Here is a 23,710-nt window from a genome sequence, read left to right as displayed (position 1 = left end):
ACCATGAAAGGATCAAATGTAGCTATGAAGGGCATATCTGAATGGTCTAAATCTAGATAAGCAGATTCTGAAGTAAAACTCTTGCAACTTGATGTTGAACTTTCATTGCTTTCATTAATGGAACCATGATTGTCACCATCATCACTAGTAAATCGGGATGAGGGAAACCTGTGAAAATCAAACCTAAATTACTTATTTCTACAAATATACATGAACAATTTTTATAAATGTCAATTAGACGAAATAATGTTGCATGATATAATATTCATGTCATACCATCTTAATTATAAGATAAACCGTTTTTTAAATAGTGTTTATCATACAACTCTCTTTGTTTGAACATTGAAGATATCTCTTTATTTCACCCTTTGATCTTATTAACATTGCTCAGTTAATTTACCTTAAGATCCAAAAAACACTTCACTTTATGATTTTTTATTCGGATACAGCTAAGGGCAAAAATAAATGCAAAAAAGATTCAATGAATCACTTTTAAACAGGGCAATTTTTTATCTTAAATGACAAGTTTTTCTATAAAAAAAGTGGTTTGCCATGGGTAACCATATACGATACTAATTAACTGTGTGAAGACTAGGGTTGGATTATCCGGATAACGGTTAACCGATTAACCGCAGTTTTTTTTCTATCTGATATCCGGATATAATTCTGCCGGTTAACCGGCTAAAAGAGTATCGTTGCTAATGCGTTTTACACTTTTTAGTAAGTTTGAACATTCTTTGTTACGTAGAGGCTGACTCCCGCTGAGCGCAATTAAACCTTTGTTCACACTTCTATTGTCTTATACTTTCAACTACAGTACTCGTAAAATGCATAAGTGAAATTGACTATCACGTCACAAAGAAAGCATAATGAATGATTCTTTTAATAGAAGACTGCATTCTCATGGCAAGGTAAAGTCTGTGAAGTGTCAGTTGAAAAGCTTTGACTACAACCTAGTTTGAAGTGACTTAATTTAAGAGATGGAATTTAAACGTTTCAAAAGTCTGGGGCTACTTTCTATGATCAAGAAATGGTGAGAGGGCAAAATGTGAAACCTGTGAAAACACGATTTCTTGTAAAGGTGGATCTACAGGAGCAATGAGAAACCATCTTGGTTTAAAACATAAGATTGTTCTTGACACAAAGAAAGCAAAACAGCAAGTTTCTTTTGGAAAACCAGCTGTGGACAGAATTTTTTTTTCAACACCATAGCTGCTAGTAAGCAACTGAGACAAGCATTTTTAGCAAGAGGATACAAGCTACCATAAACGGTGCAAAATGTCAGAAGTATTATCACAACATTTTTCCAAACACTGAAAAGCGATACAAAGGAAATGATTGAAATAAAAAAGAGACTGGAAAATTCTGTTCTGTTACTCTTAATAAATATCCAAGCACAAGAAGCAGAAGATAAATGAACTTAAACCTGCACTATGATTCAGACCCCGTTAATTTAGGAATGGTAAGAATCAAAGGTTCTCTTCTAGCTGAAAGAGTAGCGAATTTGGTGGAAGAAAGATTGCAGGAGTTTGGCCTCAAGATGGAAGACATTGTTGCAGCTACGACAGATGGAGCTAGTGTGATGAAGAGGAAGAATGATTTGTTGTGTCCACCAGCTCTGTTTTTGCGCATGGTTATCATTTAGCAGTAACTGACTGTTTCGCAAAAGTCCTCTTAAGAACAAAATTCTGCAAAAGCATATCCAAGCACAACTGAATACAGAGCTGAAGTTAGTTCTAGATTCAAAGACCAGATGGAACAGTCTTTTAGAGATGATTAAAACATTTTAAGAGCAGAAAAATGTATCAGAATGGCTCTTGTTGAGATTAGAACTTCACCATTACGGACGCAGAAATTAAAATTCTCCATGATCTGATTGATACCAGTTAAACATGCTGTAGATGGATTTTGCAGAAGGGACGCTGCACTTCTAACCGCCGAGCGGATTCACAAATTTGTGCTTAAAACTCTTTCTAATTCTAATTCTGCGTACTCGGCATCTCTTAAGTCTCATCTTGAGGTAAGAATCAACGAAAGGAGAAATGCATGTCTTGTTAATCTAGTTGAATATTTGCATGATCCCAATTTTTTGATGGAGAACAAGCTTGATACATTTGGCGAATACGGAAACAGAAACAAGATGTATGCTCTTGCAGCAACCCTAATGCAAAAATTGATTGCAGTAGCAAAGCCTGGTCCTGGAGAAGACAGCCAGTTGATATCACTCGTTTCTACTTCGGTATGTAGAGGATCATCACATGAATCTCTTCAAGGAGGAATTAGAGCGAGCTATCATGTCGGCATCAATTCCAGTATCAGCTACTCGTCCTTCCAGTACTCCAAACCTAAACAGAAGAAAGGTCCAAAAGGAATATGAAGTCTTTGAAGCTTCTGGGAAACGACCTGCCAACCTTCAGACTCTCTATGAAGCGCTGCTTACTATTCAGCCCACTTCTGTGGAAGCAGAAAGAGCATTCAGTGCATGTGGACTCTTTGTTACAAAACTCCGGTCCCGTCTACAGGACTCCACAATTGATGCATTGAGCTGTATAAGGAGGGCGTTGCAGAAGAAGTGAACATTAAATTTACGTGATTTTTCTCGTATTCACTCGTACTGCGCGTGTACGTAGATCGACAAAAAAGCTGTGTAATGATTTTACAATCCATTTTTCATGCAAACCTCGTGAAATTGATTGTCTCACTTAGCAGTTATTATCCGGTTAACCGGTTAGATAAATTCCAAATATACGGATATAACTGTTATCCGGATAGTAAAAATTATTGATATCCGAACTAACCCTAGTGAAGACTGGCAAATAATTAGCGTATTGCAAAAATTGGGTTGTAACGCCCTGGGGTTTTTTAAGGTTTGGTTTGGGTGACCGCTAAGTAGTTTTAAGAGACCGCAAGTGTTTCATTTAAATACCGAAAAATTGCCATATTAGTTGCAAGTCCAAATTTTGGAAAACCGCTGGAGAAATTTGGGGGACCGTTTTGGTCCCCCAAAACACCTTAAAAAAAACACTGGTGACGCCACTGGTGAATCGCTATCAATTGGTTGCCAATGGGCGATACTACCAGTCATGCGTGTGTTCGATTGATGTTGCTACTTGACTAATTGCTGATAAGAAAGTTTCATTTTAGATTCAAGATATATTAATAGTGCTAATGTGCACTGAATATAAAAGGCAGCTAAGACAGGTGTGCCATTCCATAGATTCCCAAAAAATGATAAACTGGCCAAAACTCGGCCTATAAAAGTAAAAAAAAGATCTTGAACGAGGCTGCAAGCCAGAGTTGTACAGGCATCTGTGAAAATTTGTTAAAACCTGATCTGTTCCCAGTGTGTTTGCTTTTGAAAATGACAAATCTATAGTCCTGTGGTAGCAATAACGAAACAACCAAATTCAATTTCAAGGCAACAAGCAAAAACGCAAGTTTTTTTTTTAATATCAACAGGTAACAACCCTTCTATTATTTGTTTTTAGTCCCTTCAGGAGAGTATCAGTACATATATGTGAGATTAAAACAAGGTAATGGCTCTTGGTCAGCAAAATAGTTTTTGATAGAAAATCTCACAAATATGCATTCAAGTGGATAAGGTAGTTGAAATGCAAAAAAAACAACAACACATTTTACAATATTTGTTGTTGTTTTTTACCCTGATGAAGGGGCAAAAAAAACAATGCCGGGGAAAAAAACGAGTGTACATTAGGACCATTTATAATAATTTATAGGAGCAGATTAGACTTTATTTACATCTATAGACCAAAGATACTCTTTCAAAGCCACAACAACACACAATTTTCATAAATACCTAATTTTTAAAGAGGATTTGAGTGTCTTACGATTACAATATGGTACTGCGAATTTGCACCTGTTTAAAAACTTTTTAGCAACTAATTCCCAGTGGTAAATTAAAACTGTTCCTTTCCACAGTTAGCACTGGTTAACATGGTATTTCTAGTACCCAAAAGAAGTAAGTTACTTTAACATTGTGGGCAAATCCCACGACAACCTGGACTTATTTGCTTTTTCTTCTTTTTTATGAATAAAATTGTTAAGTTGCCTTTATTTCATCCCCATTATCACAAAACATCTTCAAAACTTTCCCCTATGTTATAGGACAAGTCTAAAATACTTGCCCAAGTCTACTTGTGCGATCTGCACTTGTTTAGGTTCTGGGACACTTGTTATATTTTCTAAAAATATATTTTCTAGTTTTTCTAGTAAGGTAAATTTATAGAAGTTTAACATCCTAAGGTAACAACTTTCTTAAGGTTAAGGCGAGTTTTGATCAATTAACCTGAAAAGAATAATCCTAGAAGTTAAAATTTAATTTATTTTGCCTGGTTGAGCCTAGTAATACCTTCAATTGGTGTTAAATCGAATATATTGTGTTGAAAATATCTGGTATCGGTATGGGAATAAAATGTCAAGTCCCTATTTGTGACCGAATAATTTTTTCAAATGTTTCAATTTCTACTGGCACTAATGTTACCTGGTATTTTATTCCTTTTGGTGCATAGCTTTAAATTTCCTGAATAAAACTAACAAGTTTGGGTATTTTACCTAAAGTACATGCCTATTAGTTGTCTACGTTAGTATTTTTTAGTTCATGGTCTACAAACGAGCCTCAATGTAAAGCTTTGGTAATGCTACATATTAGCTAGGCATATTTAGTACTTTATAAACCTAAAAGTTACAATGGGGTAATAAAAACCACTGTATTTTTACCCCAATCCCATAGGACAAATAATAATTAGTTTGGAACTTCCGTTTTTATTAGCACTTAAATGTAGGCCAACAAAATTTTTTTTTTTCAAAAGGCATGATATATTAGATCGATTTAGGAGTATATGAGGGGCTCTGAGTCCGAAAATGCCATTACTTTTGCTGAGTTGGCTCTAGTTTTTTTTAGATATGGCTTTTTCCTATATACCATGAAAAATGTATGCTAGTGAGCAACGAGTTAATAAAAGCTGAAGCCATGTGAAGCAGCTATTTATTTTTGCCTTAATGTTGAGATGTCTGGTACAAATGTCTCGCTTGGGAGGTAAAAAACAGGCCTTAGATTACTTTCTCTCTTCCATAAAGCAGTAACATACGTGAGCCTAAGAATCACCATGATGATTGATATTTTTGCATGAATGACGTGTCAGGTTGGAACCGAACAAGAAGAAGTCATGCCACTACCCCAACATTGACTCTGCTTTACGGCCAGTTGCGCACTGCCCTGAAATTCCTGTTCCCGTTTTTATGTCCCTGCCAAATTTGATTTCGGATAAAGCTGCGATGTTCGATGTAATGGAAGACGAAGATGGCAATACTAGCAACTGCAGTGACACCGACTCTTCAACATCTTCACAAATGCAAAGTAAACCGAAGCCTTTTACTCAAGATCAGCTAAACAACCTAGTTCGTGATTTAGGTTTATCTAAAGAAACGTCCGAAGTCCTGTCTTCTCTCCTCGTAACATTCTTGATTCGGCAACAAACTTAACGTTTTACCGGGTCAGAGGAGAAATGTTAATGCAGTTTTTATCCTAAGAAGATTTGTTCTGTATTGTAATAAAATCGAAGGACTTCGTTTATCTATGGGTCTGCTTGAATATAAACCAGAAGAATGAAGGTTATTCATTGATAGCTCCAAAAAAGTTTGAAATGTGTGCTACTTCACAACGGAAATAAGTTTGCCTGTGTTTCAATTGGCCAAGTAATCGTTTTAAAGGAGCACTAGCAATCTACCAAAGTCCTGAAGAATTTCTTATAGTGAGCATAACTGGAAGATATGTGTGGATTTGACAATGGTCAACTTTCTCTTAGGACATCAAGGTGGCTACACCAAGTATCCCTGATTTATTTGTTACTGGGATAGTTGGGTCGCTGTTCAACACTGGATTAAAAAGGAATGGCCTATATATGTGAATAGCTTGTGCATGGAGAACTGTTTGTTTTTCACAAATTGTCGTCTTTCTTGTGTAGGCTTAGGCATACTGGTGGTATAGGAAGATTTAGTCTCACAAATTGCAATATGTTAGGAGAGTCTGATGAAAATACGAATAATGGAGCAGTTTTTGTGTTCAATATGTGGAAAAGAATAGATATATGTATCACTTCTTCATCTAGGTAATCACATTGTGTCTTTATCTTTCGCTCATTCTTGTCCCCCCCCCCCCCCCAATTATTTAAAGATACGAAAATACCTAAATTCGATCATATCTTAAAATCTAGAGCCAATTGGCAAAAACTAATGGCATAATGGCATTTTCGAGCCCTGATATACTCTTAAAATCGGTCTTACCTTCCATGCCAAAATTTTTTTGTTGGCCAGTGATAGAATCTGTAATTATTTTAGGCTTGCTTTGTCCATCGGACGGATGTTTTCGTTGCAATGGAGAGGAGCAATCTGCTCGGCAAAGCACAAGACGACAGGCATCGCAATATTCTTAATTAATTTTTCCCCACACATCAAAATTATACTCTTTATTTGCAGTATTGCACTCGATTGAGACGCGATTTCGCTTGGTAGTTTGTGTGGCGGACTTGGTCAAGGTAATTATCGCGCGTAGTACAGCGGTTTTAGCAGTAAGCATTTTTTAATTTTAAACGGGTTGCACATTTTCTTACGTTGATAACTTTAATTAAAAAAATTTCGCCTTCTCGACTTTCCTGTTTATATTGACATAAATTCAAGCTACTCCTTTAGTTAACACAACATGCAACTTTGCTTTTTGGGGGTATAATATAATTTGCATTGTACACTGTTTTACCAAAACAATAAACCTAAAATTTTTATTTTCGAAAACTCCTAACCTTTTAAGCATCAAAAAACAGCATGAAAACTTATTTTTTGCAAATAAAAGCATATCGCAGATAATTGTAATAATTTTGTTTGAAAAAGTTTAAAACTATTACACTGCGAGTTTTTTTATATGAAGCAAGTACATATAACACAAAACATACAGTGCTAAACATAGATACCTTGAGCTAAAATATATCTCCAAATTAGGACAAAAGAAAGTTGTAAACGAAAGATTCACCCGTATCGCAAAAAATTCTAGTTACTAAAAACCATGGCCTGGTGTCTAACATCTATGCACAACTTAGATCCCTGTCAACTGTACTACCCTGTTCGGACAAACTAAGCGCAAATCCATCATAAAAGATTTAAATATGAGTTAAATGAGCCTATAGACACCGAGAACTAATCAACATTAGTAGTTCAAAAACTTGCCAATCATAAAATCACGAGCTAAATTATGGCAGTTACTAAACTACCATCCTAACCGTCAGAAATTAGTGCAGTTCTAAGCAAAAGGTCTATGACAATTAGGGCAACCAAAGGATGGAAAGTTTGACTTTTAGACTTTTAAGTCTTGGACAATGCACTAATTTGACTTAACAAAACTGCTTAAGGAGATTAAATTTAATAATACTTGCTTTTCCCAAATAATTATTAAATCAACCCACATTAATTGAGTTAGGGTGCTGGTTAGCATTTGGGTTCGGTTGGTTCAAGTAATATTAAAACTATCTCATAGTTTTTTTGTGAGTTTTCAGCCAATATTTACTATTTATCTCTGACTGGAGTTTACCTAAAGGTCTAATTAGTGCATTGCCGCCACCTCAAGGACTAAAAGTCAGACTCTCCTGCCCTTGGATGCACTAATTGTCGTAGACATGTTTGCTTATAACTGCACTAATTTCTGACGGATCGTGTGAAGTCCACATGCGTGTAATTTCAAAGTAAAGACACCGAATATAGGCAGAAATCATACCAGGCGTAACATGTAACCATGAAAATTACTGCACAAAATATGAAATATTTATAGCAGTTCTTGCAACGCACTAAAAATTTGCCGGCGCTCTATTCAAGGGGAAGCGCTTCCCCTAGTTAAGGACCACTTCGCACATATACCTCAAAGCAAACTAATTGGGACACTTTTTTGGCCGTATGTAGCTCAAATAAAACTAATTTGGGCACTTTTTTGGCCGTATGTAGCTCAAATAAAACTAATTTGGGCACTTTTTTGTCCGTACGTAGCTCAAACTAAACTAATTTGGGCATTTTATTGGTCATATGTAGCTCGGATTATACTAATTGGGGCACTTTTTTGGATGTTCGTAGCTCAAATAAAACTAATTTGGGCACTTTTTGTTCCGTACGTAGCTCGAATAAAACTAATTTGGAACTTTTTGTTCCATACGTAGCTCGAATAAAACTAATTTGGGCACATTTTTGTTCGTACGTAGTGCAAATAAAAGAAACTTATGCACTTTTTTTTCCGTACGTATCTCGAATAAAACTAATTTAGGCACTTATTTGGTTGTACGTAGCTCAAATAAAGAAATTTGGGCACTTTTTGTTCCGTACATAGCTCGAATAAAACTAATTTGGGCACTTTTTTAGTCTTACGTAGCTCAAATAAAACCAATTCGGACACTTTTTTGTTACGTACGTAGCTCAAATAAAACTCATTTGGGCACTTTTTTGCCCGTACGCAGCTTGGATAAAACTAATTTGTGCACTTTTTAAGTTGTACGTAGCTCAAATAAAACTAATTTGGGCACTTTTTGTTTAGTGCGTAACTCGGATAAATCTAGTTTGGAGACTTTTTAGGTCGTACGTAGCTCAAACTAAACTAATTTGGGCATTTTATTGGTCATATGTAGCTCGGATTATACTAATTGGGGCACTTTTTTCGTCATACGTAGCTCGAATAAAACTAATTTTGGCACTTTTTTGTCCGTACGTAGCTCGAATAAAACTAATTTGGGCACTTCTTTGGTCGAACGTTTCTCAAATAAACTAATTTGGGCACTTTTTGTTCCATACGTAGCTTAAATAATACTGATTTAGGCACTTTTTGTTTTGTACGTAGCTCGACTAAAACTAATTTGGGCACTTTTTAAAAATTTTGTGAAGTAAAAATAAGGTATCTAAGGTATTACATGTAATAATGTGTGCAAAATAGTGTTAAAGTAAGCTTCAGATGATGACTGGAGGTTGAATTTAAGTGAAAAAACAACTTTTAATTTTTTTTGGCTTGCGCACTTCCGTGAAAGTGCCCAAAAAAAGTGTGCAAGTGCCTCAAATTTACACTGGTTATGACACAACACAGAATAAAGGCCATTACCATAAACTTGGTTGTATAAGAATTCCACTAAAATTTCTAATGGTCTTCCAAGACTTTTTAAGATACAAATTAAACAACGGATTTTTAAACCAGCATAATTTTACTCAGAAAAAAATGAAGATGGTTGATGGCTCATTGGTTAGTCTAAGAATGTATTTTTTTAAAAGAAATTACTTTAGGTGTGATAGCATTGTTCTATAATTTCTTTCTAACACAAAGCTCATTGTTCACTTTAACAATAAATAACACTTTGTGAATACGTTATATAAATTTTGTTCAGTAAAATTGTTCTACGCATTTTTGTATTGTTTTTTAACCTACTTTTGTAATGTTATCTCTGAGATAAATCATAAAAACGCACACTGCACATCACATCCATATACTGTGAAATTTTGACAATATTCCTTTTTGTGATATTTTTGGGAGAAATTAACAGTGTTTCGAGTCTTTAAGGGAGGAATACGAAAAAAAAACTTTGAGAATCGCTGGACTAAACGCATTAGGCACATAACAGAGATCATCATGCTGCTTGTAATATCAGAGTTTATAGTTTAATAGGAATTCCAACATTCCATAGTGCATTTAAGCCAATTAGAGCTTTGCTTAGCACAAACAAAACATAGTAAAACTGGATTAAAAGTCGTGCAAAGGTTGACAATTTTTTTTTATGCCATGGTTAAAATAGACAAAAATGTGATTTAGTGGAAAGAGTATGGCTTGGTGCTCCCTTGATCCGCCATTGACATACTTATCTTTTGTCAATTTAACTGGAATTGCAACTAGCGCTCTTCGCTATTGATTTTTTTAAGTTAAATAGGAATATCTAGGCTTTTCCAGTCAAAGTGAAACATGCAACATACTCCTATCAATTTTAAGAAGTTTTTAAAATGAATAACAATTTATATACCTAGCACTGCCTTTTTTACCCACTAAAAACAATGTGGTTTTCAATTACTAAAGTTTTTTCAGATCCGCAAAACAAAATTAATTCCCTGCTAATTCTTTGTCCAATTGGCAACTGCTGAGAAGCGATGCATCAATGATGTTACAGCTCAATTTACAAATCATGCTTTTTTCTCTAAATGCTGTTTTCAATTGCCAGCCTTCACCCAGTAAATTAGTATCCAATTACACACAGAAAACATTTTGGAAAACTATTTATTTAAAAGTTGGGTGAAGTCCAATAAAACTTGGGTTTCCAGTTTGCAACACATAGAAAAAACTTATACAAGATATGTTGCATACCTTTTTTTGTGAGTCCTTAGTACCTGTTGCAAAAGAGAATTTCTACCCTGGGCATGTTTAAGAGCAAGTTGCAGGTCTTTTACTTCTTCTTGAAGTAGAATGCTTTGAAAGTTTTCACTGGCTTTAAAAAAAACAATGTACTGACATAGTTTTAAAAAAATCAGTACACGAGAGAATTTATTGTTAAGATAACAGTAAAGGATACATAAATAAATAAACAAAAAATGAAGAAAACAATTGGTTAATTGATAGATGACTTAAATCACACATTTTTGATTGTTTAAGCAACAATATAATAATTAAAAAAACAAAAATCTTCAAAAAGATTCTGATAGTGTAGGCCCTAGAAATCTAAGGCATTGCTCTTTAACCAGTTTGCGACTGTACCACTAGGTTAGACCAAAATATGGATGGAGTGCACCAGTTTGAAAGGCTATAAAATATTTTGTTGGCCATGAACCATTAGTTTGCTCATTTTAAAGTTTGGCCCAGAGTTTGCTGATTTTAAAGTGTGGTGCAACTGGCACATGTCATAAGCAGCAGACAATAATCAAGAATCAAATGAGTGTTGCAGCTCAGGGGTGTATAAACTTTATTACTGACAAGCCTATTTGGATGGGCGAGATGACAAAGATGTAATATATTCCTGCAAACAAAAATATATATGATATATTCAGGCAATAACTAGAATAATTTGGCAGAAATGCATTCTGTAGAGCAGGGGTCTCCAACCTGTGGGTCGCGACCCCAAGGGGGGTCGCCAGATTTTTTGTGGGGTGGCCATAACTCACCATATTGTAACAAATTATGTTTAATTTCAAAGCCTGAAGACCAATAATTTTGCCCTTCACAATATTTTGCGCAACTACAACTAGAAAATGACTAAACGCATTGCTTGTGGTAAAAACTGCTGCGCATTCAATATTTCGATGCACAATCCAAACAGTCTGTGTAGTAGGCAATAGTTAGTCTAATGACCATTTGACAGGTTTAATAATATTTCTCGGCAGAGATTTTGTGATGTGGAAATCACATAACAAAAGCTCATTAATATTATGGTTTATAAAGACCGACTAAATTGGATAAAAACCTACAAGCCAAGATCACTTTATCTTTACTATGGATTACTTATTGTTAGTATGGTCACTATCTTTAAAGGCTTACTGCATGCAGGGGACAATTATTATTTTTTTAGCAAATTACCTAATGACTAAAAAGGATGATTTAATTGCCATCCCTTTTTAAGAGTGATTATGGCATTACGGCAGCACTATTACTCGAACTGTAATAGAAAAACCGAATCTTTATTTTTTTATTTTTTAGTAGTGACCATAAATCTAGGAGTCGGTTTCCAGGATTAAGCAATAGTTCAAATTATCGCTAATTTAGTCAACTTGTTTACTTGTGGCCAGAGGGTGTAAATATTTCCAATATAAACATTGTAAGTATTGAGCACAAAACTGCATTCTATTTGTCCATCCAAGCATGTAATTAAACACGCTTATAAGTCAGTTAAAAAATTGTGTATCACACTTAAATATTAAGGCACATTAGATTATCATAGAACAATTTGATAGGACGGAAATTCGCAGAGGACATGCCAGTATTTTTGGTGAGTGTAATTTCTTCGGGGCGAGTGCTGCTTGGTAAAAGATACTCGCCCGAATGGCAGTACAAATTTTAATCCAAGGCCAACCCTGTATTGATTTACCAATACAGTAAACAGGGGTCAATAAGTCACCAGAAAGCCTTTATGGGGGCTAACCAAAATCAGTTGATCAGTCAAGGATTTTTGTGCAAGCAAAGCCAGGCTAAATCAACTGTTTGTATGCACAACTTGAAAAGAAAAGGATCTACAGTACCGTAGAACAGGATCCACAATACCAAAAGAATATTGAAAAAGGCACAAAAATCAGAGTACACCTGAAGTTCTTAAAGGGGATAACCTAGATCAGTTGACCAATTAGGAATGACTTGAAGGCAAGCATCACAGTTTTATGCAAAACTTTAACTAACTAAAAAAACAACTTTTTTCATATTAGTGGGGGCGATATCTGCACTGGCATGCATACGATAGGTAGACGTGAGATTTTTTGCACAGATGTTTATTTTGATTTTTGCCCGGACCCAACTTTATTTCTGTGTACTTCCCCCCATATAACCCCCTAAACCTCTAAATTTTGGATTAAGCAAAATTGGATGTGGTTGGTCTCAAACAAAACAGAATGAAAAATTATTTTTAAAAACATATTTATTTTTTTTAATTTTATGATGTGTAACTTTAAAGTTATTGCTATTTAACGTTTTGATGACGTCATCGTTAAAAATCGTAAATCTGTTAAATTTGTTTCTTAACCTCCATTTTATGATAACTTTTTAATTGATTTAAAATAGCATTTTTGTTTTTCAGAATTAGAAAAATATTCCACTCAAGCTATGACATGATTTTCGTATTTAGGAAAAAATGAGATTCATTACAGTGTAGAAATCCTAATATAGAATGTAAAAAGCAATAAAACGCAGTATAATTACTTTTATGACGTAACAAATTAATGAATTACTAAACAACCAAAAATGCATTTGACAGTCAAGCTTAAGCTTAAATTGCAAAAAAAGAGGTGTCTTTTAGAAAAGTATTAGTACAGGTAAAGTTGTTATTAATAACAGGTTAAAGTGAGACTATATTTTTACCATTAGACAAGGTCAACTTACTTTTAAGTCAGCAACAAAGACGATCTACAAATCTTAAACCACGTCTTACCGGATTATTACGAGATTTGTAGCACCAAATAGCGTTTTGAATTGCTGGCAATCTCTTAAAGAGAATGGAACCAAAACAATATTTAGAGTTTGTACATAACGTTTTAATTGAACAAACAACGTCACTTTGGGGAAAATATCCTAACAACAAGCTAATTCTTTTTAGAACCATGTAAAAAGCTCCGATCAAAAATTAAAACAACAATCTACCGCGAACATTCGCAGAAATCACAGTTTGTTTTTGGAATGCCTCGTAAATATTCAAGCTAGAGCAGTGTTTGTTAACCTTTTTTCAGCCGCTCCCCCCTTTGGTAATTTTCCTATGCCTCGCGCCCCCCCTGAATAAAACAATTCGGATTTTTCAATTAAACATCACTGAGATAACTTGAAAATAGTGAAGTTTGTTGTAGGAAAAAAATTGAGCTTTACCTGGTTGAAATGGCGCTAACCTGTAAATTCAGGAGGCTTTTCGCATTGGGCATACAACAAATTGCTCGTGCTCGACACATTGATTTTTACCAAGCTGATATAGACAAACGTGTTGTGGGGACATTTACTCCACAGTTGTAAGGCTGTGATGTCGAGCGCAAATATTAAACATTGCATTATCGTGTTTCAAAAGATGTGACGGCACACAATACAATGGCAATATTGCAAAAACATTATAGATTCTTAAGATTCCCTGTTGCTAGTCTGTTATCATATATAAAATATTGAGAAAAAATAGATGTATCGTTTATCTATAAGTTGACAAAGCTGTAATTGAATAGGCCAGTTAAAGCTGTGATGATATGAAAACATGAAATGGCGCCCCCCGGTTAACAACCGCTGAACTAGAGGATTAGATTACGGCCCTTTCTTTTCTCATGAAATTGCATACTTCCCCCCTTTGTCCATTGAAGGTCAAATAAGATTTGGGACAAAGTCTGATTTAAAATGTATTATGATAGAATGTCTAGGAAATCAAAGTTTTTCCAATCCACATTCTCCTTCTGTCATTTTTGATGGTGCCGTTTTAGTACAATCACTGTGCATCCCCTTGTCCGTCAAGACGTTTTGCGAGAACCACAATCATTTCTGGAAACACATTTTTTTTAAATCAGACGGTTTTGAAAGAATAGATGTAGTATTTGATCGCTATTTAACTACCAACATAAAGTCTTTTGCCAGGTTTGAACGTGTTGAGTCTGTTTGTTCTTACTGTGTGATCAACATAAAAGAAAATACCCCTATCCCGAAGAACTGGCGTGGCTTTTTAGCGGTTTACAAAAAGTAACAAATCTAATTTAGAACTCCTTGGACCTTCGAACCATAAAGTAGCTGACACAAGGATTTTTTTGCATTGCGCACATTGTGTAAAATCTGGTTTTAGGAATATGCTTATTCGAACAGTGGATACCGATGTTGTTGATCTGGCTACTTTCTATGTAAAAAAACTTCAAATCAAAGAGCTGTGGATAGAATTTGGTGTTGGAAAAGAAAACCTTTTTTCCATGCATTTACAGGGTGTGACACCATGTTGGCTTTTCTAGGGCATGGAAAAAAACAAGCGTGGAATTGCTGGCTTTCTTTCAACGAAATAGACACTGTTTTCCAATCACATGATCATTTGTGGCTGAATCAAGGGCTGCTCAATGAATGGCTTGTGTAGAAAGCAAAATTAAGTTGTTCACCTTTGTGCAAATGTAAAAAGTCTTGTTTAACCTGAAGACCAGTACAATAATTACACATTTTTTTTATGAACTAAAATGTTGTTTATTCGATAAATAACATATCGTTTTTAGCGCAATTTCTTGTTTTACTAATTTTCTAATTTTATTTAGTGACTTCAACACAAATGTATTGTTCTTTATTTACCAATATGCATATATCGTTACAATTGTATTTTTCCCGGCATGCTGTTGATTTATCGCTAATTGATATCTTATTTGCACAGTTTTTTCACCTTTTGATTATTGAATTATACGAAATTGAGAGACCTTGATGTATCATATTGTTGCTTTACTTACAGCCTACATGCGACTAACTTCCAGGGTGATTTTTAAATATTATAGTCTGCATTTAATGAACATATATTTTGTCTATGTTTAAACCATAAGACAAAAACTTTAACGTCTGCTTTGAAGTAATTTTGAAAATATGTGCAATTTCGACAACCGATGACGTCACTATGACGTCATAATTCGACTGGAGATGTAAAAAGAATTCCAGAAAACCAAAACAGCGACATCAAATCTATAAAGGGGATAAGAATGAGGGGATATCTTGATTAATAAGATTAAATTCCTATTCTAGCGATGACGTCATCCAAACGTAAAATAAAATAGCAATAACTTTAAAATTATATATACGTCATAAAATTAAAAAAATATATTTTTAGAAATTTTTTTTTATGCTAATTTGTTTGAGACCTATCGCAGCTAATTTTGATGAAGCTAAAATTTAAGGGTTTAGAACTTTAGGGGGTCATATACGGGGGGGGGGGAGAGAACTACACCAAAATCAAATTGGATTCGGGCAAAAATCAAGATATAACTTAAAAATGAACACCTGTGCCAAAAATATCACATCTACCTATCTTTGGCATGCATGAAGGTTTTTTGACACATAGCTCCCCCACTATGGTGCAGTAGACCCCCTTCTGTATGAAGTTGTGCTTTTTTGGTAATCACCTGCTATACAAAGTTTTAATAATTGTTTGAATGCTATGGTAGAATTCTATACCAGCGCCACAACATCTTTCATACAGAAAGGGATGACACAAACAAGCCAGCATAACCAAGTGCAGTTTTAACTAGGGAGATTTAGCCCCAGGCTTTGTCTGGCCTCCACAAAAATTTATATTAAGGCACGTAGCGTGGCCGTTTCAAAGGGGGTGTCACATAATTAGCAACCCAAATCATTTAAGGCATGGGTTACCAACCTGTGGTACGCGAAGGTTTTTCAGGTGGTACGCGAGTAGCTTTCGTTTTTTTCAATAAAACCTGGATTCATAACTTTATATTTTGTTTATCTGGTTTGTGTACAAAACAAATCCTGAAGCCTATTTCTATTATTACCTAACATTGCGATCTTCAAAATACAGGTCGTGTCGATTGTCAACAAGGAGCACAGTTGCTTTGAAAAGCCGTACAACGCTATGGGACAGTGGGCGTTAGTTATACTAAACGATTGCTCCTAATTAATATAATAATAGTGTTTTATAGCTTAAGCTACAAAAAGCGTTGAATATTGCTAGTTGTAAATGGCAGTACAGAGCGTCCAAGTGGTATGAGATCGTAAAAAGGTTGGGAACCCCTGAAATAAGGGGTCTCGGGGTTTGAGTTAAACAGTTCTAGCGGGTTCGGCTGAAGCCCAAAATATTTTTATGTTTTTTTTTATTAGTATCTTTTAGATGCTGAAAACAGCCATTATAAAAACGCAACACCTCGTTGATGCATTCAAGTCATATGATTTCCATTGCATGCGGAACGCTATGGAATTACGGTGTCAGAACAGCCTCTGTGAGATATCAATCAAAACTGATGCACTTCATTGCCACTGTAGGGATGTTCAAAGTAGAATGCCCAGGGATTTTAGAACTTTAGGTTTTAAGTCTAGAATAAGGAATCCAGAACATAGAATCCTAGTATATATTTTTTTGTAATAATTAAACTCAATTTTGTTTGGGGGAGGGATTAATCTCAAATTACTCTACAGGGCCCACAGTCACAGAAATAAATCGCAATACAATTTGCTAACATGTGTAAATTGTAATAAAACAATAATCTCTCAAATGTTTAGCATTCTTAACAACTGTCATTTGAATCAGTTGTTTAAACTGTGAGACATGGGCAGGTTGGTGCCAGAACTTATTTTTTTGCCAATATAGTTGAGTACAATGCAATAATACACAATGAACTCTATTCAGCTCTTCGGCAATTCGGTACTGTATGTTGGCATTACTAATACTGGAAAATTAATGGTGCATAACTGCATAATCTCGCTGAATATTGGCCTAAAGTTGACCTTAAGTAACCTTGTAGCGCATTTTGTAAGGCCCGCACGTTTTATGAGGGAATGTTACTTTTGCAACTTAACGCATTTAGGGAAATAGCAGATTCCACACCTGACATTAAACGTTAGTCGCATGCATAGGCGCCAAACTTTCAAAAATCAAGGGCGTTTTTTTTTAAATCAGTACAAAATGTTTAGTTTTTTCAGCAAATGCGCACTCTAATATGATGAAATGTAAAATATAGTGGCGATCTACTCATTTCACAACATAGAAATGACTTACACGCTGATCTCTGTCGGTGAACAATATAATTTGTCCTCGATTATTTATTTGCACTATTGAATGTAAACGTACTAAAATAAGAAAAAGACGTTCAACTCTATTTACAAGTGCGATTTGGTCAAATTCCAAGGCGTTTTGATGCCCTGCCAGAAATCCAGGGCATCTAAAAACGCTCTGCACACCCACGTTCGGCGCCTATGGTCGCATGGTTACTGCAAGACAGAAAGTAAATGGTCGCCCAAAAACACGTTGACAACTGCAATACCAGGTTACCTTTAAAGCAAGAACTATAAATGTGTTGCCACAGCGACAGACTTTATCTAAACTTGCCACTCACATATGTACAATTAGGCACAACCATGGCGGTAAAACTTTCAATTATAACAGTTTCAATTACCTGAAATAAACGGCAGAATTGAATACAAATCTCATTTGGATTCGATTTCAAGGATTTGAACATCCCTAGGTCAGCAAAATTAATGATGCTTATCAAAAAATTGATGATATTTGTAGTTTGATTGCCTGTTACAACTGCGAAGGCCAGCGCTCCTTTCCAAGATTGAGGCTAATAAAAGCGTTCAATAGAGCGACCTACAGCAAAAAGCGCCTGACCGGCTTAACGCTAACTAAAGTACAGTCGGGATATTACGTACCCCGTGGATGATATCATAAATGAATTCATATAAAAAAATCTAGGATAAATTAAATTTGTTTAAAATGCACATTGCTGTAGCTTACACGCCTGTTTTCTCTCTGTCGTTGAGAAGTCTGTTCGTTTCACCAACAAATAACAAGAAACAACAATAACAAGCGGTGACCAAGCGGTGGCCGCGCTAAGCACCGGCGTGTTTTTAAAGCCAGGTGCAATGTTTCCGATGTATAATCACAGCCAATCACGGTTTTAATTTTGTGATCATTATTGTTTTAGTGTTGCAACCCCTTTGTTTTAGTGTTGCGTACGCTACGCCACTGTGAATACATTTACAATAAGTTCAATGAAATTAGCAAAAAATGATTCAATTGATTTAGGTTTTTTTTTATTATGGATTCCATAGATTTTATAACCTTGTAATCTACAATTTTATACATTATTTTATCAGCAATTAAACAATATACATTTATTTAATATACATTATTTTATCAACATTAAACAATTATAACAATAAAGTAAACGCTACCTTGAACATTTGAGTCTTTTCTCATAACAAATTTATATTGCAAATCTGTAAAAAAATACATATTTATAACAATACCTAATAACTGTATCCAACTTTGGTTGAGGCAGTTTAAAACTCAAACCTCCTAACTTTGAATGACAAATTTAAATTGTATATATTTACTTTATTTGAATAGAATATATGTTTAAACATCATTTTAGACAGACCGACATGTAGTTTCTAGGATATATTCTAATGCCTTTATTTGCACTGTATTTTTATAGAACTACATTATTTAGTTTCAACAGAAGAAATTACCAAATTCCAAAAAAGATTCAACCGTTTAAGTCAAGTTAACACCCAACTCAACCTCTGCAAGCTCATATTTTTTGTTTGATTTGTAACAGTGACGCATCCAGGGAGTTTGGGGGTTCTGATCCCCCTTTTTTGTAAGTGATATAATCATTGTTGGTTCGTTTTTCAGAGGGTTCAACTCACTGACTGAAGCAGCAACATTTTTAATGTAATTGGGTCATGCGTTGTGATCTTATGCAAACCCGAAATTAAACATAAAACTTTATCTTTCGTTTTTTGTTTGCACCTGGGTTATAAATGCAGGATATTTTTTCTCTTTAGTCTGCCTTTATTCATTCAAGCTGGCTTATCGTCAAGTTTGTATTTGACAATTGACAACAGTGTTGTACTGACTTAAGGTAATGACTGTTTTAAAATGACTTGATTTAAATAACTTGGGTTGAAATGAAGTGTTTTTCAGAAGTAATTTTTTTTATAAAATTGAGCTATTTATCCAAATTTTTAATCATAAAACAATTTGCTTGGTAAATGTTGGTTTTGCTTATTTTTTAGTAATGGTTACTGGTTTAAAACGTCTAATAGTTTACTGTTTTATTTTTATGACAAGTCCATTTGACTTGAAGTTGACTTGCTCTAATTATGACTTGACTTGTTATTTATGAAAAAAGACTTAACTTGGACTTAAGTAATTACAAATGACTTGTTTACAACCCTTGATTTACAACATTAAATCAAGAAAATGAATGAAAGACACACACAAACATATGTGTTTAATAACATCTGTGATCTAGCCCCTCGGAAGTTGCTTTATGACCAACGATTACGGCTTCCGTATCAATAGTACACCGAAAAGCCATCGCAGACTCGCCGAATCTGTCGATCTATGATGCAAGCAGAGCAAGCCAGAAAAACAACTGGCCTGCAGTGAGGTTCGAACTCACGACCTCCGGTCAAGCCGGGACCGTCGCTCTACCAACTGAGCTATGCAGGCTCAGAGAGGAGCGAGTCGAGAAACAACCATGCGCCAATACTTGCACATTTTGTTAGTACAAGCAACTTCACACTGGGGGATCATCAGTCCGTATCAATCAATGAAAGACACACACAAACATATGTGTTTAATAACATCTGTGATCTAGCCCCTCGGAAGTTGCTTTATGACCAACGATTACGGCTTCCGTATCAATAGTTAAATCAAGAAGTCACTTTTTTCTCGCTTAAAACTTTTAGTTAGGCCCAGGCGCAGCTTATGTTGCTGGCTGTTTGCCATCAGTGCTATCTGGCATAGGTGTAACAATGACATTTTTAACCCACGCAAATTCTTTTAATAAAAGGTCAAAATTGTGACTGACATTTGTGATTCAAAGAATCCATTTTTATGTAATGATACTTACCGCAAAGTTATTCTCCATAAGCACATTTTAGTACCACTTTATTAGTCTACAGTTGACGCAATTTATTTTTTTTCAACCTTGGCTTGTATTTTAGCTGACTTGAAACACAGCTCAGTGCACATGGCAGGATAACACCCAGAACAACATATATATTTTGTGTTTCAGGTGGCGAAGACGTGCTTGTAACTTTAATAATCTAATTGTGAATGTACCAAAATCAATCAAAAATATTTAACGGTCTTGGTTTAGCTATCAAACTAAAGTTAACAATTCCCCACTAAGCAGTTTGGAGGTGACGCCTAGCAGGAGTGTTGATGACGCACATGTTCGATTCGCATCTAAAGGTTTGCTTTCGCAGGATGTTAATTGGCTTTTTCTGATTAGGTTTTTACCTATTTATGAAGTCATTACCATCACTTTTTATGACGTTATTCCCATCACTATTTTTAAAGTCATTAATCATTAATGTCAGACTAAAAATGTGCCAATTCCCCAAGTTAAAAAATTCCAGACTCCCCGCCATACCCCATACCCTCCCTCCGCCCCATTTTTCGATACAACCTGTTATATCAGAAGTGGGCAACTTTTGCTAGTCGTGGGCCAAAACAAAACTCAGAAAGGTCACTGTGGGCCGTTAAATGTTAACTGTGTAGACTTTACACATCTTATTATAACCGCAACAACAGTTAATCAGGGATAAAACTACTTAGGTATTTTGCTTTTAACACTTGTTGGAGGAACAATATTTACGCATAGTGCAAAAAATGCTTGCTTTTTCGTAAAGTTCAAATACCAAAAATAAATGAGTAATGGCCCAATTTGTGAAATAGGTCGCGGGATGAATGAATTGCGTTGGTGGGCAGGATCTGGCCTGCGGACCGTAAGTTGCCCACCCCTTCGTTATATTGTAGGCTGCTAATTTTATATTTTATTTTTGCCCAGTAATAAAATCGCTTTCACAATAGATGAAGTGAAGCATAAGTGTTTCCCTAACCCTTTAAACTCTTCTTAGTTTCATAATTTCTGCACAACATAATAGAGGTTTAACAAGCTACAAAACTTATTTAATGATGATACATATAATTTACCTTTGTTTTCCTTTTTTAATCTATCAATCTCTTCATGTAGCTTTTTTAGTGTTTCTCCATGTTGTTGTTGTAAAAATTTAATACTTTTGTTGTAGTACAGTAAGCGCTGCTGCTCAGCCGCTGTTATATTATCAAATATTAAGTCGGTAGACAACATATTTCCATCACTGAGCCTATCAGTGTTTGAAATCGAACCTCCAGATGGGGGTAGAGCTTGTAAGCGATCTCGTAAAAATGGTTTTGGATAGCGAGAACGATCCAGAGTTGATATACGGGACCATGATGGAAGATTGCCCAACGGTGGAAGTGCACTTGACGACATAGAGTTAACTGTCACACCAGAATCTTGAATGAGCAAACTCCAAACATATGATCACTTAAATTTACCTAATTTGAATGGTAACATACTATAATAAATGGAACCATATTTTGTTGAAGATTATCACAAAACCTAAAATGATCTAAAAAAGACTCTACAGATAAAAAAATTATAGGTGTAAGCTTAAACCATACTTCTAACTACTTGATTTAGTTACTGTATTTGAATAAAATATAAACGGAATTATATTTCAGTGCATTTTAAATAGTTTTGGGAAGGTCGCTCTATATTGTTTGTAACTGGACTACAAAATACATTAGACGTTTAACCATAACTAAGCGTTTTTCTTTGTTTTAATTCAATGAATGTTTTAACAAAGACTCAAACTGTCTTCTCTTTGCTTGCCTAGGTATGTTAACCAAATGTTAATTGGAAAGCCACTAATGGGTTGTATGATTAAAAGGTGAACAACAAAAATACAGAAAAACAATTTAACAATTTAAAAGAAAGCACGATCAGTCAAGCAAATTAAGTGATCTTATTCTTGGTAGTTATGCCAACAAAAAACTTGTCAAGTTTGACACGGCCATAAAAAGTATTCGTAATGTCACAAAAATGCATTTTAATTAGGACTGCACTTAAAAAAAATTAAACGAACAAGGATCAAAGAAATATAGTCACAATTTTTTATGCCAATGAAAACTAACTAAGCACACTAAAATAAATAGAATGTTATTAGTAGGGTTAGTTTTTTATGACCTTAAAAATTAAAAAAAAATATCACTTTATTTTTGAAATAAAAGACAATATTATGACTTTATTTTTAAGTATCAAATTTATGCTAATTTCTTTAATTGACAACTTGCATGCAAGTTTTTACATTTTTTTTTTAAGAGCCATTGTTTCAATTCAAAATTACAGCAATTTAAATGTTATATCTCATCATAAAGTATTTTCAAGTACACTTTCATGTGTTATTTATTATAATGTTTATCTGCAAAATTTCCGTTTGGGAAAAGCATTGATTTTAAAGCGGAAAATGATCACTCCACAGATGCTTAAGTAGGCTGGTATCTTAACATTTTTTTGCAAACTGCTGGAGAGGAATACATAAATAAATGTATCAATCTTTGGGCCCAAAAAGTACAATTTGCTCAAAAAATTTTAGCAACAAAGAAAGTAGAACTGTGATCCTAATGGCTGCATGGGCTGACAAGGTTGTTCCTAAGCAAAAATTTACACTCGCCAGCCGGGCGAGCGACTATTAATCAGCACTCGCCCGGTCGAAATAACAAAAAATGTGGGCACTCGCCAAAAATGTGGGCATGTCGTCTTCAAATTTACGTCCTAGCGCGGTCATTTTGTGGGTTATCGTTTACCTGTCTTGTAGTTTCGATACGTAAACGTTAGTAAATCTTTACATGATATGTCAGTATCCTGATGAAGACGTTGTGTATAGCACGTCCAAACGTCGATCAATTTTATTATACTGCTGGATGAACAACACTTTGCTATATATTTGCATTTAAACTTATTGTTACCAAAAACTGCAGCAATTGCTCTTAATTTCCTAATACAAACAATTAAATAAATACAAAAAAGTAGAATTCTTATCCTGGGTACATCGCAAGTCCAATAAAGTTTCCAAAGGCATCAACAACTAGGTTAAACATTTAAAAATAAACAACGTTTAAGTTAAACGATAAACCTTATAACTATTTGCCACTGCTACAATGACGTCTTTGATTGTTTGCAGTTAAACGTTTTTTTTTTTAAAACGGGACAAAGAGTCTTTATATCGTTGGAAACTTCAGATATTGCACAGGGGATATGTTTATGCAGCTTAAATATGCGCAAAATTTTGGCTAAAATTTACGCAGCTGGAATAGAGTTATTTCTCAAATTTACCTTCTTAAAATCAATTACCACACTAAAAATTGTTATCACGGCCGAAGCTTTACACATTTAGGTAACTTTTCATAGGTGAGCATATTTAACGGTGATTGGCGTAGCT

The 23,710-nt window shown here is 34.8% G+C and overlaps 1 protein-coding gene and 1 pseudogene across 1 annotated transcript in view; one reads left to right on the top strand and one right to left on the bottom strand.

The window, feature by feature from the left end:
* LOC146168265 (uncharacterized) overlaps positions 1–21,841 on the bottom strand; it is a 34,083-nt gene extending 12,242 nt beyond the window's left edge. Inside the window, exons 1-4 of the mRNA XM_083383108.1 lie at positions 21,378–21,841; positions 18,602–18,646; positions 10,385–10,505; positions 3–168 (exon numbers count right to left, since the gene is read on the bottom strand). Coding sequence (XP_083239234.1) covers positions 3–168; positions 10,385–10,505; positions 18,602–18,646; positions 21,378–21,699 — 654 coding nt within the window. The 5' untranslated portion in view covers positions 21,700–21,841. The remainder of the gene's footprint in view (positions 1–2; positions 169–10,384; positions 10,506–18,601; positions 18,647–21,377) is intronic.
* LOC146168266 (uncharacterized) lies at positions 870–2,576 on the top strand (annotated as a pseudogene).
* Positions 21,842–23,710: the final 1,869 nt, after the last annotated feature.

Source organism: Ascidiella aspersa, chromosome 1 (genome assembly GCF_963924565.1).
Source record: "Ascidiella aspersa chromosome 1, kaAscAspe10.2, whole genome shotgun sequence".
Taxonomy (NCBI): Eukaryota; Metazoa; Chordata; class Ascidiacea; order Phlebobranchia; family Ascidiidae; genus Ascidiella; species Ascidiella aspersa.
Note: the sequence above shows the minus strand (reverse complement) of the source record. Positions and strands in the feature narration are given on the sequence as shown.